The following is a 13,415-nucleotide window of genomic DNA, read 5'->3' on the forward strand; positions in this document are numbered from 1 at the left end:
TGAGGTAAGTCTACAAATGGATCAACAAGGATTTTACTGTGCAGTGTGATCACACAACACTAATAGAATGTCCACACCACAAAAAAACACCCAGGAAGATAAAACAGATGAAAGGTAAAGCCTGGCTCTCAATTTTAAAAAGAAAGAAAGAAAAAAAACAGCCTTTAGATGACACTATATGAGAGCTAGAGGGAAACACTTCCATATAAATTGACTGAGTGGAACTAAGAGGTATATCATGAAGTGTCAGCACAAGGTTCGGTCCTTTTTTTTTTACCTCTACACTGATCTCTTAACCGAAAATAGCTGATCTACAAGCTCACAACACGTTGTGACCTATTTTTCTTTTTACGATTGTTCACCGATTATGACAAGCCCAGAACAGCATGCTAGGGTTCATGTGAGTGGTATGAAGTGTCACCAACTAAAAGACTGAAACATTGCTGGTCAAACTACAAATTGTCTACATGTTAGTGTGTGCAGGTATAGTACACCTTTTGTTGTCATTGTATTGTCTCACCTTTTGTATAATGCACCTGTTTACAATTTTGATCATTTTCACGTCTCCTCCCAATTTGCATTCACTTCACTGCATGCTTACAGTTCCTTCCTGTACCCATACCAGTACAAAACTGGTGATGGCCTACATGGTGCATGGCACCCCTTCCCTTCAGGACATGATCCAACCCCTACACCACTAACACAGGAAGTTTGTTCAAACCTTCCCTAAAACACCCTGGCCAACTCCACAAATCCCAGACTCTTCTCCCTCCTGGCTCACAAGCTGTGGGATGACATCCTCCTCTCAGTCAGGACTGCAGACTCTCTCCCCATGTTCTGCCGCAGTCTGAAAACGTACCTCTTCAGACCACCTCACCGCTTAGCACTCCTCTCTCCTTGTATTCCTTCTTGTTACCTTTTTTTAATTGATGCTAGTTATACTAAGCAGATATGTTGTTTACGTTAGATTTGTTTTGCTTGACCACAAATGTTAAGAAAGTATTTAAATCACATGTTGTTTAATAATAACATGTTGATTTTATGTTTATCCTAGTTCTTTGAGGCACTATATTGTTCTCTTTGGCCTCTTATGTGATAATGTATCACAATTGTATGACAATTGTTTGTTGACTAATGGTTCATGCCATTTAGTCTGATTTAAGCACTTGTACTAGTCAGTATGTCACTCTGGATAAGAGCATCTGCTAAATGCCTAAATTGTAGTATACAGTAAAATGATAAAAAGCTAAATTTTGCATTCAAATATACTTTTTTTTCTTTACTAGATTTAGTGATGTTCTTCAACATTCACTTGAAATTTGTTGTGTAGGGAAATAATACATACTACTTTGTTTTCAAGGTGTTATACAGAATAAAAAGATGTATTTTTATGGAATGGGTCAATGTTTTTAACATCTCTCCTTCTGTTCAGTGTCACTGGCAAAGCTAAACAGTCAATTTTATGAAATCGTGTTTTTACACTATTTGCCAATCACTTTAAAGAGCGAGAGAGAAGGTCAATAGCACTGCTTTAAGCCAAGTTGGTCGCCTGATGTGCAACAACATGCACACTTTTTGTAAAATGAACTCGCTGTCATTTTCGCCAAAATGACAGTGTTGTGAAAGGCAATCTGGTACAAAGATCAGACAAATTTCACAACTCATTTGACTGACATTTGCAGTAGGGAACAGGGTGAAAGGGCAGATAATTACACACACACACACACACACACACACACACACACACACACACACACACACACACACACACACACACACACACACACACACACACACACACACACACACACACACACACACACACAAATGTTCACCTATAATGACTTCCCCCGAATAGAGATGCCAGGTTGAAAGTGATTAATGTCTCTCATTGCCTCATTGTGGGTTCACTTCCGCCTGTCAGAGGGCAGCTGAAGGTCAGAGCACTTCAAGACATCAAGAATTCAAATGAACCTAATCTGAAATGTGCTAGGAACACTCCAGACAGCATAATTATGAACAATGCACATCAATCAATAAAGGGGATGAGACTCAAAAGTATCCAAGATTGTGATTGGGTACTCATCCACCTCTCCTCATTGAGATCAAAGTTGACAAAAGGCCACACAACACAAAACAACCACTCATGTTGTTAGAAAATTCAACAGCATGTGTACAGCATGTGTACAGTAGTTCATACATTCACATTTGCAATGAATTTGTCATAATGACAAAGTAGGCTATACAGTAGATAAACTGCATGGTACTTAAATCTGTTTCATTGCCTTAAAGGAGGGAAGAAATAAAGTTTATTAAATCAAATCCCATCACCTTTGAGATAATTATTTCATTTTGTTATGTTGTTTTGTTTTGGGGAATTTTGCAGACACGTCGCTGAACATTGGACTAAATTTTGGATACAACCTATCAGAAAAAGTCAATTAGTTTCTCTTTTGTGTACTGTGGCACCTCTCCCATTTCTGCACAGCATGACACGTTCATGTGATAATGCAGCAGCAAAGTCAACATTATTAAGTTTACCTGCCTTTAGGTTACACCATTACACTATACTGACTATAGTGACTATGTGTCACTATACGTGTTTTATTGCTTAATATGACCCCATGTGGTGACACACATACTCTTGAAGGAATACTGTCTACACCTTTTACCCACAAAGTCCAACCTCCAAAAGCCCTGGCCCCTGGCAATACTACCAGCAACACTGACTGCATCAGCGAGATTGCATAATGCCTAAAGAAAACTCTCTCCCCACAAAACAAATAACTATGTACAAATACCTCATGAATATGCATTTCTTGTCTAGTCTGTGGGTGTCAACATGGATTTTCTTGTGTTTATAATCCAGGATCTCTCCTCCTCTCTCTGCCTTTGGATAGCCTACTTGATTCAATTGAAGACTCAAGTAAATCCAGGGTCCTACTACCGGTATGTATAATACTATATGTATATGTAATATACAGTAGCCTATATTTATATATATATATTTATTTTATTTTTATTGTACATATAGAAGACTATAGTATTACATGATTGTTCTATCCATGAAAATGTTTTAATATATAACTTCTGTTTGTCCTTAACAGACTCAACTAAGACAAGATGGAAACCTATGGTGAAATCATCCCATTTGCTAAGGAAATGCTGACCCAGTGGCCCAGTCGGGGAATGGTAAAGATATACATGCTTGGCACCACTCTGGCCCTGTTTGGAGTGGTTGGCGGGCTGGTGGAAACAGTTTGCCTGACATTTTCCGACCAGGGGACCACTGAAGATGAAGATGCAATGTTGATAATGGAGGAGATGAGCAGTAAAGCAAGATCGCAGTCACAGACAACGAATGTTAACCCTGAGGTTGTGGACATTGTAGAAACAACTGATATTGGAGTCAAAGCTAAGCAGCTGCCGAGTAGTGGGCCGAGGAGCACAGCCAACCGGATACATGCTTCTTAAACAAACTCTCCTCCATATTACTACATGAAGTTACCATGTTACAGCACTGTAAACTCTGACAAAGTGTTGAATTAAATGAACATGTGGGAAAAAATAGTGAGATTAAGTGTACTGATTATGTTGTGGTAACATAATGGTTTACAATACATTGACTGGTTGATGTGACTGCAGGCTACGGTGATGTCCGGCTGCTGGGCAGCAAATTGCTCTGTGAATATGTATGTTTTTTTTGTTCCTCTTCCATTTGGTAGTTTATACATTTACTTATATGGACAAGTTGACGTTATCTTTATTACTTATGTGCGGCACTTTATTCCTCAAGATCACTTACACTAATTCCCAGTGGTGTAAAGTAACTCAGTAGGCTACATTTACTGTACTGTACTTAAGTACAATTTTGAGGTACTTTTACTTTACTGGAGTATTTCCAATTGTCTATACTTTTACTTCTATTCCACTACATTTCAGAGGCAAATATTGTATTTTTACTCCACTACAAAGATCTGCTATTTTCAAACATGTAGTACTTTTACTGTTGGTACTTTAAGTACATTTGAATACCAATACTTTTGTACTTTTACCTAAAGTAACATTTTGAATTCCGGACTATTACTTGTAACAGTACTTCTACATTGCAGTATTGATACTTTTACTTAAGTAAAACATTTGAGTACTTGTTCCACCACTGCTAATTCCAAATGAAATAGAAACTGAAATTCCTAAATAATTTCATCAAAGTGGGATTCAAGTACATACGAAAGACACAGCCAGTAAGAACGTTGAATAAAACGCATTTTTTGACAAGCACTTTAATATTTTAGCATTGAGAATGGATTTTTCTGCAACTTCCAAGAAAAAACGAAATCTGTCCCAAAGCAAAGCACGTGCACGACTTAAAAAAAAAACATTTTTTACGGACAGTAGTTGAAGTCCTTGTCGTGTCTGTCTGTCTATATCGGTCCCTACACACAACACCATTGACTGACCACTTTCTTAACACGCTGAGGAAGGCTTGACACCGAAACGCTATTAATTAAAAAGTACCAGAAGGTTTGTTTTTTTAACTGGCAGACAGTATTGACTTAGGGGGGCGTTGCCCCTCCGCGCCGTGATGCCGGGCCTGCCCTAGCCTATGCTGACTGAGTGTTTGAGGCCCATCCACACAGAGTACAACATGGTAGAACTCTGTAAAGAGTGGCTGGTGCAGTGGTGCTGTGTCACTTCTTCAATGACTCTGGTGTGGGTTAAGGCATCAATGTGTCTATGACCAATGAGCCTGGCTGCCACCAATCAATGTCTGCATGGTATGTAACGAACACAACCTATCACAACAGGACACAACATACTGGAGCTCAGCACAACCATATGTCTCAGCTTTGGCAAAAAAAGTGGGGTTAGGGTGATAACATGTGTGATGGACTTTGGAAAAAGATGTATTAGGCTTTAGCTTGACTGAACACTTCTGTTTAAAAACTGTGTGCATAAGCCACCCTCAATGTTGCTGAACTGATAAATCCATTGTAAAAGTATTTGTACACATATTTTGATGTCTGGCTTATGCTTATGATTTATTTTCTACTCTGCTTAATGACAAAGTACTGCCCAAGTCCTATACTTGGTAGTACTGGTTCTGGTTACCGAGGGAGTTCTGACATGTTCTCAATAACTGAGGTCCAAAACGTCCGTGAAGTTTATAACAAAAAAATATATTTATTCTTCTGTAGCTTACTAGTGCTAGTCACTTTAGGATACAATAAATACAATTAAACATAAATAAACAGTCAAACGCTTAGCGTCCCCCAGATCTCATGAACACAGTCAAAAGCTGTTTGCCTCTGCCACTGGCAACACCTGTGCTTGATTAAAAAATAAAATAAAAGCCTGGAGATCGAGGCTAAATACCCTGTAACCGTGGCAACCTTGGCCTTGACCAAGCCCTGCGGCGACGTCATCAAATTATAAACAAACATGGCTCATATATGGCTCTTACAGACAAAATGACAAAAACAGGCTGTGTGTGTGGACTGTGGACAGCTGTCCACTGTTGTAGGACCAAGCGTGTTGTAGGACAGGCTGGTGTTAACAGTCATACAGTATTAACCAAACCCATCACCCCCATACATACACAACCCAGTCCCATTTGATTTGCACATTAGTCACCTGGGATGTATTTAATATATTTATTTATTTACATTTGTTAAAATAAACCTTCATGAATATGTACGCTTTTTTTCTTTTACTTTCAATAACTTTTGTTCAAGGGATAATTTATTTGGTCTCACTTATATGCCTTGGTGTGTATTTCAATTTGGGACGTTTTCTCTTTTTCCAATAAATTTGGCTGAGTTTTACTTTTGTGGTGCTGACTTGTGCTGATTACAGTATCTGAATATAAGAGGCATGACAGGCATTGGCTCAATCAAAGTCAGTTAATTCTGTGGAAGTTTGGTTGACAATCTAAAACAGTGGTTCTCAACCTGTGGGTCGGGACCACCACCATTTATAATTAACCGCTGTATTCAGAAGTTAAAGAAATACAAAAGTACACAAAATGCCAATTAAAGTCAATCTTTATTTTAGATACCATTATCACAGTAAACATGCAGCAGTGTTTGACAATGCTTTGACAATTACTTTTTAATACTCTTCTCCCTCCTCCTCTCCTTCACCCTCGATGGAGTCAACTCCAACCTCTTCATAATCCTTCTCCAGAGCTGCCATGTCCTCTCTCGCCTCAGAGAACTCTCCCTCCTCCATACCCTCACCTACGTACCAGTGAACAAAAGCACGCTTGGCATACATCAGATCAAATTTGTGGTCAAGGCGAGCCCAGGCCTCAGCAATAGCAGTGGTGTTACTCAACATGCACACAGCCCTCTGGACCTTGGCAAGATCTCCACCAGGTACTACAGTGGGGGGCTGGTAGTTGATTCCAACCTTAAAACCAGTTGGGCACCAGTCCACAAACTGGATGCTACGCTTGGTCTTGATGGCGGCAATGGCAGCATTGACGTCTTTGGGCACCACGTCTCCACGGAAAAGAAGGCAGCAGGCCATGTACTTGCCGTGGCGAGGGTCACATTTCACCATCTGATTGGCTGGCTCAAAACAGGAGTTGGTGATTTCAGAGACTGAGAGCTGCTCATGATAAGCCCTTTCAGAAGAGATGACAGGGGCATAGGTAGCCAGAGGGAAATGGATACGGGGATATGGCACCAAGTTGGTCTGGAACTCTGTCAGATCAACATTAAGAGCACCATCAAAACGAAGGGAGGCTGTGATGGAGGACACAATCTGACTAATGAGCCTGTTGAGGTTGGTGTAGGAAGGACGGTCAATGTCGAGGTTCCTACGGCAAATATCATAGATGGCTTCATTATCTACCATGAAAGCACAGTCAGAGTGCTCTAGGGTGGTGTGGGTGGTCAGAATAGAGTTGTAAGGCTCCACCACAGCAGTGGACACCTGAGGAGCTGGGTAGATGGAGAACTCCAGCTTGGACTTCTTGCCGTAGTCAACAGACAGACGCTCCATCAGCAGGGAGGTGAAACCAGAACCAGTTCCACCTCCAAAGCTGTGGAAGACCAGGAACCCCTGAAGACCAGTGCACTGATCAGCCTGAGGAGAGAGAGAAGGACATGGTCACTGAGAATAAATTAATTCAACATTTAGAATATACATTCAATACATCTACTGTATGTAGTGCCTACCAGTTTGCGGATCCTGTCCAACACCAGGTCAATGATCTCCTTGCCAATGGTGTAGTGTCCACGGGCATAGTTGTTGGCAGCATCCTCTTTGCCAGTGATCAGCTGCTCAGGATGGAACAATTGGCGGTAGGTGCCAGAGCGTACCTCATCTAAAGACACAAAAAAGTGATTGAATAAGGTATAGGATACTACATTTTAGACCAAGTATTACATTGTATTATTTGCTCAATTTGATATTCTGACGGAATTAATTAAGCTTACCAATAACAGTGGGCTCCAGATCTACAAAAACAGCCCTGGGAACATGCTTTCCAGCCCCAGTCTCACTGAAAAAGGTGTTGAAAGAATCATCTCCTCCTCCAACAGTCTTGTCACTGGGCATTTGTCCGTCCGGCTGGATCCCATGTTCTAAACAGTAGAGCTCCCAGCAGGCATTGCCAATCTGGACACCAGCCTGGCCCACATGGATGGAGATGCACTCACGCTGGGGGGGGGGGGTAGGAATATGAGGATTAATTTCATATTATGTGTACATTCACTGAATCACAGCTACTTTTCAAATAGAATATCAAGGATCAATTCAGTTTCCACATGAACAAATCCAGTTGCTCCCTCTAGCTGAGAGTGGTTGACATTACACATAGCCTACAGTACAAGTGCCTCCACAATGCAATGTGCAGGGATAGGGAAAATGCATGACAGGAACCCCGGCAAATGGAGGGCACTCATTTCCCTGTCTGATTGTAGGTCTACACATCGTTTCAACAGCTTTTTCCAATGTGCATCTGCATACAGTTGGCTATATAGGTCATATAGCCAATACAGGCCTGTGCACACACAAGAGGGAACAGATTCCCATATAGGTTAATTCTAGAATAGTCATGCACACATCAAGTGACACATCTCTTGACACATCAAGAGATTTCAATTGGAATACATAAATAAATACATAAATGCACTTTAATGACTATAACTGTCTTATCTAAAAGATAGTGTATATACATTACCTGAAAATATGAGCAGATATGTATTAATTGAATGAAAAGAAATACATAAATGCACTTTATAATGACTATAACGGTCTTATCTAAAGAATTGTGCATATAAGTCAACTGCAAATATGAGCAAAGATGTATTAGTTGAATGAAAAATAAATACATAAATGCACTTGCACTGAACTGAAAATAAGAGCAGATATGTATTAACTAAATTGTTAATTTATTTAACCTACCACTTTTTAGATTGTAGGCCTGATTATTTATGTTATTATATTTTGTATTGGGAGTATGGATGACCCCTACAAAAATCAGATCAGATGTTTTAGGAGAAAATAATGTATTTAGATGTTGTGAGTTAACAATAATGGACAGAAGGACTCTGTTGTCGCTATGAATGAACCCCACCCAGTCAACAGAACACCGGCTTACAACAGACGGCAATGAATAAGGTGAATAAGGTTTTTTCATTCATGGTAGAAGATTGACAATATCAGAATAAATATCAGAAAAGGTCTGATATTTTCTGAATGAAATTCGCTCCACGGAGGCACGGACCTTTTAATTGCTGGAGAACATTCATTAGCATATCCATCAGTGCATTGTTCTAATCACGACATTGAGAATCTCAGCGTGGCACTGCAACATCAGTCAGTTTAAAAAAGATATATTATTATGATGCTGCAAAACAGTTGGCTAGAAAATATGAGAACGAGAAACGTTCAAGGAATATTATTAATGTAGGCCGATACGAATCGGTGAGAAGTGGAAGCAATCAGGAGCTTTGTGCTGCATCCATCTCAGAAAACATAACCGTAATTATTTCAGGCATATATAGCTGAAAAAACTACTCGACTTACCATGTTTTCTGAAGAAGGGGGAGACAGAAAAGCGAAGAAAGAGCCTTTTTTTGTGTCTGTATTTCGTTGCGTGTTCTACCCACGGGGTCGATGCAACAACTGCTGAATGGGAGGGCGGTGCTACCCGTTTTATATGCATGCAGGGATGGATGGGGGTTTCACCCTGAGGAAAAACTGTACTACTACTAGGTCACCCATCACACCGAACAAAATAATTATTATTATGTGGTTACGCATATCCCGCATGTAGGCTAATAATAATCCTACTCTCTCTGCTCTTAATATTTAATAATAGCCTACATAATATAATGTACATAACATAGATGTTTGCTTATTATACGTTCATTTTGACATAAATGTAGCCTAGCTAGGCTACAAGACGTCATTGTATAAGGAGTATTTCATACAATATGCATTCCTTGTATCCAAGAAAAAATGTTGAATGGAATGCTGATATATCTATTGTTTGCATGATGGTAGACTGAAAACAATAGGATATGACCCTCACATATGAAGGTCCAAGAATGTGGCCTATATGCTAAATCCAGAGTATATATGTATAGCCTACCAGAGCATGTAAACATGCTCCTTGATGCTCAAAATGCTCCATTAACACTCGAGATTTTGCAGTGTATGGAATGCAAATCCATGATTTGTTTATGCAAAATAGCAGTGAATATGCTTCCACGTCACTCTAGCTGCCTGATATCAGCCTGCCTTCCATATCGCTGAGGCCTGCTATGGTATCTGCCCAGTGCCCACAGCACTGCCAGCTCTCCATCCATCACTCCACCCTCTTTGTCCTAGATTCTCTGCAGTGATGTCATCTCAGTGGTCTGATCACATGACCTGTCTGTCGTCTCCTCTCCCTCCCTCCCTCCCTGCAACCTCCTTGTTGTTTTGCTGGACTATGTTTGAAATGCACTTGCTCCATTTTCCTTGTCTTGCTCTGGGAATTCTAAGGATTTTTTTTTTGCATGACTTGCCTTTTTTCCCATATGGTCATGAGTTAGTGTGGGAGAACAAGCTGGAAAATCAGTGACCTGACCAAGATTGCACCTTAACAGAATATTCTCTGGCCCAGAGAATATTCTGTTAAGGTGCAATCTTGGTCAGACACTCTGGGGTTGCAACATGAGACGCTTGAATGGCCTGTCCATTCTCAGGCTACCCTGATTGGCCTACTTGAGGAGACTGAGAGCATTTTGAGTAAGCCTGAACAAATTCCTCGCTACAGTGTAGTAGCTAACACTTTGTGCTGTTTATTCCAGAACACACTTTATACTGTGACGGAACACAATTTATTCACTGGAGAATTGGGGAAATATTGTGAGTGCTGTACCCTTGAACTGCAGGGGATAAAAGAGCAGAACAGGAATAGAAGCCACAATGGCTCCATGCAGAGCGTTCTTCAGAGAACATTCTCTCAACCCCCTCTCCTCCTCCCAGCAGCTGTGAGACAGGGAGGGGGAGTGGCCTGGACAGCTGAACACTGAGAGGAAAGGGAGGATGGGGAAGCTCAAGATGGGAGTGGTCCTCCATTGAATGAACCAGCACTCCATCCTGCTTGGAGAACATGACACCCAACAAAATGACAAAATATACTCTGGACATGCAATATGAGATTTATACTATATGTTTGTGTACAATCCAATGAGTCATGATTTTTTTTGACAGATTGAATTTGAACACAGGCAACATTACTAAATATTTGCCATTAGTTTTTTCACAGCATGTTTTGTTGTGAGCCTTGCTCTTTCTTTTCCATCACTCCCAATGTCACTTGTTTATCCTGTATCCTGTGTGAGGTCTCTCTCCTGATTGGATCAAATTGGTATACCGACCTGAAAATGCATTTTCTGTTTACTAAAGAGCTGTTACTGAACAAACACTCTGCAGAAATCAGAAATTATTATTATTATTTAACCATTTTAACAAACAAAAAATATCACTTACTGCGCCTTTAGCATGCAGATATGTCAAGATATCACAGTAGTCATATAAGGAGACTAAAAACTGTTGGGAAAAAAAATGAAATTGCGTATGGAGAATACGCACCTGCTATTTAAAGGTATTGGGAGCCAAAATTGATTGGTTTTAATTAATGTAACGGCCCAAAACACACACAACCCATGACTAATTCAGAGTCTATATAAATAGGCTCTGTGCGCATAACTTTGATGTCCCGGCTGGGTTTCATTTTCCCATAGCTTTGTTTGATTGGCTCAGCAGCAACTCTGAACCGGAAGCTCATATGACGCCTTCATACTGTGTGCCAGTGTTGCACATTCAAAATAGTAGATCTGCAAGCTCACGTGTCAAACTGCTATTTCCGGTACACAACGCGATGCACAATCAATCAGCCACTAGACTCACTTACAACACTGCTTCTTTGGTTTGTTCTCCGTGGGCTGCACCTGGATTTTGACCACATCGTTGCTAGGTGACATTTCATCGTCCTGTCTGTCTGACATTCGCTTCTGAGAGACAACGCAGTAAATCTCATTGAGCAGGGTATGGAAGGCTGTTACCACATTAGTGGAATCCAAGGCGGATGTCTCTAGCAATGACAGACCATTTTTCTCTGCAAATGCACATGCCTCATCAGTGGAAACAGACCTGAGATGTTGCAGATCACTCTTATTGCCCACCAGCATGATGACAATGTTACCGTCAGCATGGTCTCTCAGTTCCTTAAGCCAGCGCTCCACATTCTCAAAGGTCAGGTGCTTGGCGATGTCATACACAAGCAGTGCACCCACCGCCCCCCGATAATATGCAGAGGTGATGGCTCTGTAGCGCTCCTGTCCAGCAGTATCCCATATCTGAGCTTTCACAGTCTTGCCGTCAACCTGGATGCTGCGAGTGGCAAACTCTACTCCAATGGTGCTCTTGCTCTCCGAGTTGAACTCGTTACGGGTAAAGCGAGACAACAGGTTGCTCTTCCCCACACCAGAGTCACCGATCAGAACCACTTTGAACAGGTAATCATAATTGTCACCTCTAGTACACATCTTCAGCGGTTTTCAACCTGTCCGTTGGTATCATGCCATAAAACTGAAAAGAACAGGAAGTTATGTTTTTGTTTTTTCCTATCCCTTTGTCCAAGCAACGTATGGGGCGCTTTTATGCAGAGCCTCCTCAATGTTTGCGTCATCGCTATGATGTCACTATTGTGACAGCCATGCCCAAATATGGAGTTCCATGTCAGTCCTTTCCAAATATGGAGGTGCATGATGTCAGACTGGCCTCCAGTCCGATCCAAAGTTTCCTTTCAAGGCTATTACAGACTCTCGCCCGTCTTTTCTGTCAGGGTGTGCTCCAATAGCCTTTTGTCTTCCCAGGCTTTCCCACAAGGCAGTGAAGATGGCGGTTGGTCAGTTGCCAGGGCATGTCCGTTACACGTGAGCCTGCGCTTCCGTCCGCTGGGGACCACCACAGCTCCGAGGTGACTATAGAGGCCACTACCACGATCGATGTGACCAGTCTGTTTGTGAGTTGTTAGATAGTGCCTGGGCTTCTTAAGTGGTAGAAGTAGATGGGCAGAGGGGGCAGGGTGGAGAGGGGAATGAACGACCCTGCATGATGAAAGGGTTGTCAATTAGCCTGTCAGATTAGCCCCCAGGTGGCCTGCCTCCAGCACAGAAGAGCAAACAGAGTAATAGTTACAGGACAGAAAATATAGTTTGCAGTGTGAGAGCGGAGTGTTAGCATTAGGAATAAGACACTGTGGGGGCCAACCTATGGGGCCAACCCAAGGTGCAGCTAGGAGGGGAAAGTGGCGCACCCACCACCTATGTAGACACTGCAGCACGACTGCTGAGCTAACAATACTGCAGAGCTCAAACTTTCCCAAATTCATAATCTTATCTTATCTTATCTTATCTTATCTTATCTTATCTTATCTTATCTTATCTAATCTTATCTTATCTTATATATATATATATATATATATATATATATATTCGCAAGCACAGGATCACTCCACATGCCTCCAAGACCCGCCACAGACTGTTGATCAGAGCTATCTTACCCCACCTCGATCAATGATCAGACTCTCGGCTTGATTGATTCTTTGATTTGCCTATCAGACCCTCAGCCTGATCTGGCAGGTTGGCATAGCAACCAGATACAGGAAGTCTGACCTCTTTATCACATGACCGAGGTTGGGAGGTTGGGAGGTTGGGACTAGAGCATACATGGGCAACTGGCGGCCCGGGGGCCACATGCGCCCCCCACCTTCACTTAATGCGGCCCGCAGGTTAATACCGGAATACTGACATATTATTGATTTCATTTACAATTGCAAACATGACCCGCTTTGATTACTTCAGTCTATATTATAGTGGCTTAATGACTAGTATTTCAATATTATT

The 13,415-nt window shown here is 41.4% G+C and overlaps 2 protein-coding genes across 2 annotated transcripts; both read right to left on the reverse strand.

Annotated features, from left to right (window-relative positions):
• Positions 1 to 6,111: 6,111 nt before the first annotated feature.
• LOC311053663 (tubulin alpha chain-like) lies at positions 6,112 to 9,134 on the reverse strand (the record flags this gene model as incomplete). Its single annotated transcript, XM_084069315.1, has 4 exons — positions 9,040 to 9,134; positions 7,446 to 7,668; positions 7,185 to 7,333; positions 6,112 to 7,092 (listed from the first exon to the last, which is right to left on the reverse strand). Exons 1-4 carry the CDS (start codon positions 9,040 to 9,042, stop codon positions 6,112 to 6,114), a joined length of 1,356 nt encoding a protein of 451 aa, XP_083925441.1. The 5' UTR covers positions 9,043 to 9,134.
• A 1,000-nt stretch (positions 9,135 to 10,134) lies between these two features.
• LOC311054245 (ras-related protein Rab-11A-like) lies at positions 10,135 to 12,053 on the reverse strand (the record flags this gene model as incomplete). The annotated part of the gene is made up of 3 exons (XM_084070122.1): positions 10,135 to 10,160; positions 10,382 to 10,531; positions 11,420 to 12,053. 3 exons carry the CDS (start codon positions 12,051 to 12,053, stop codon positions 10,135 to 10,137), a joined length of 810 nt encoding a protein of 269 aa, XP_083926248.1.
• Between the last annotated feature and the right edge of the window lie 1,362 nt (positions 12,054 to 13,415).

This window comes from Gymnoscopelus microlampas, assembly GCF_963454915.1.
Source record: "Gymnoscopelus microlampas genome assembly, chromosome: 10".
Lineage (NCBI taxonomy): Eukaryota > Metazoa > Chordata > Actinopteri > Myctophiformes > Myctophidae > Gymnoscopelus > Gymnoscopelus microlampas.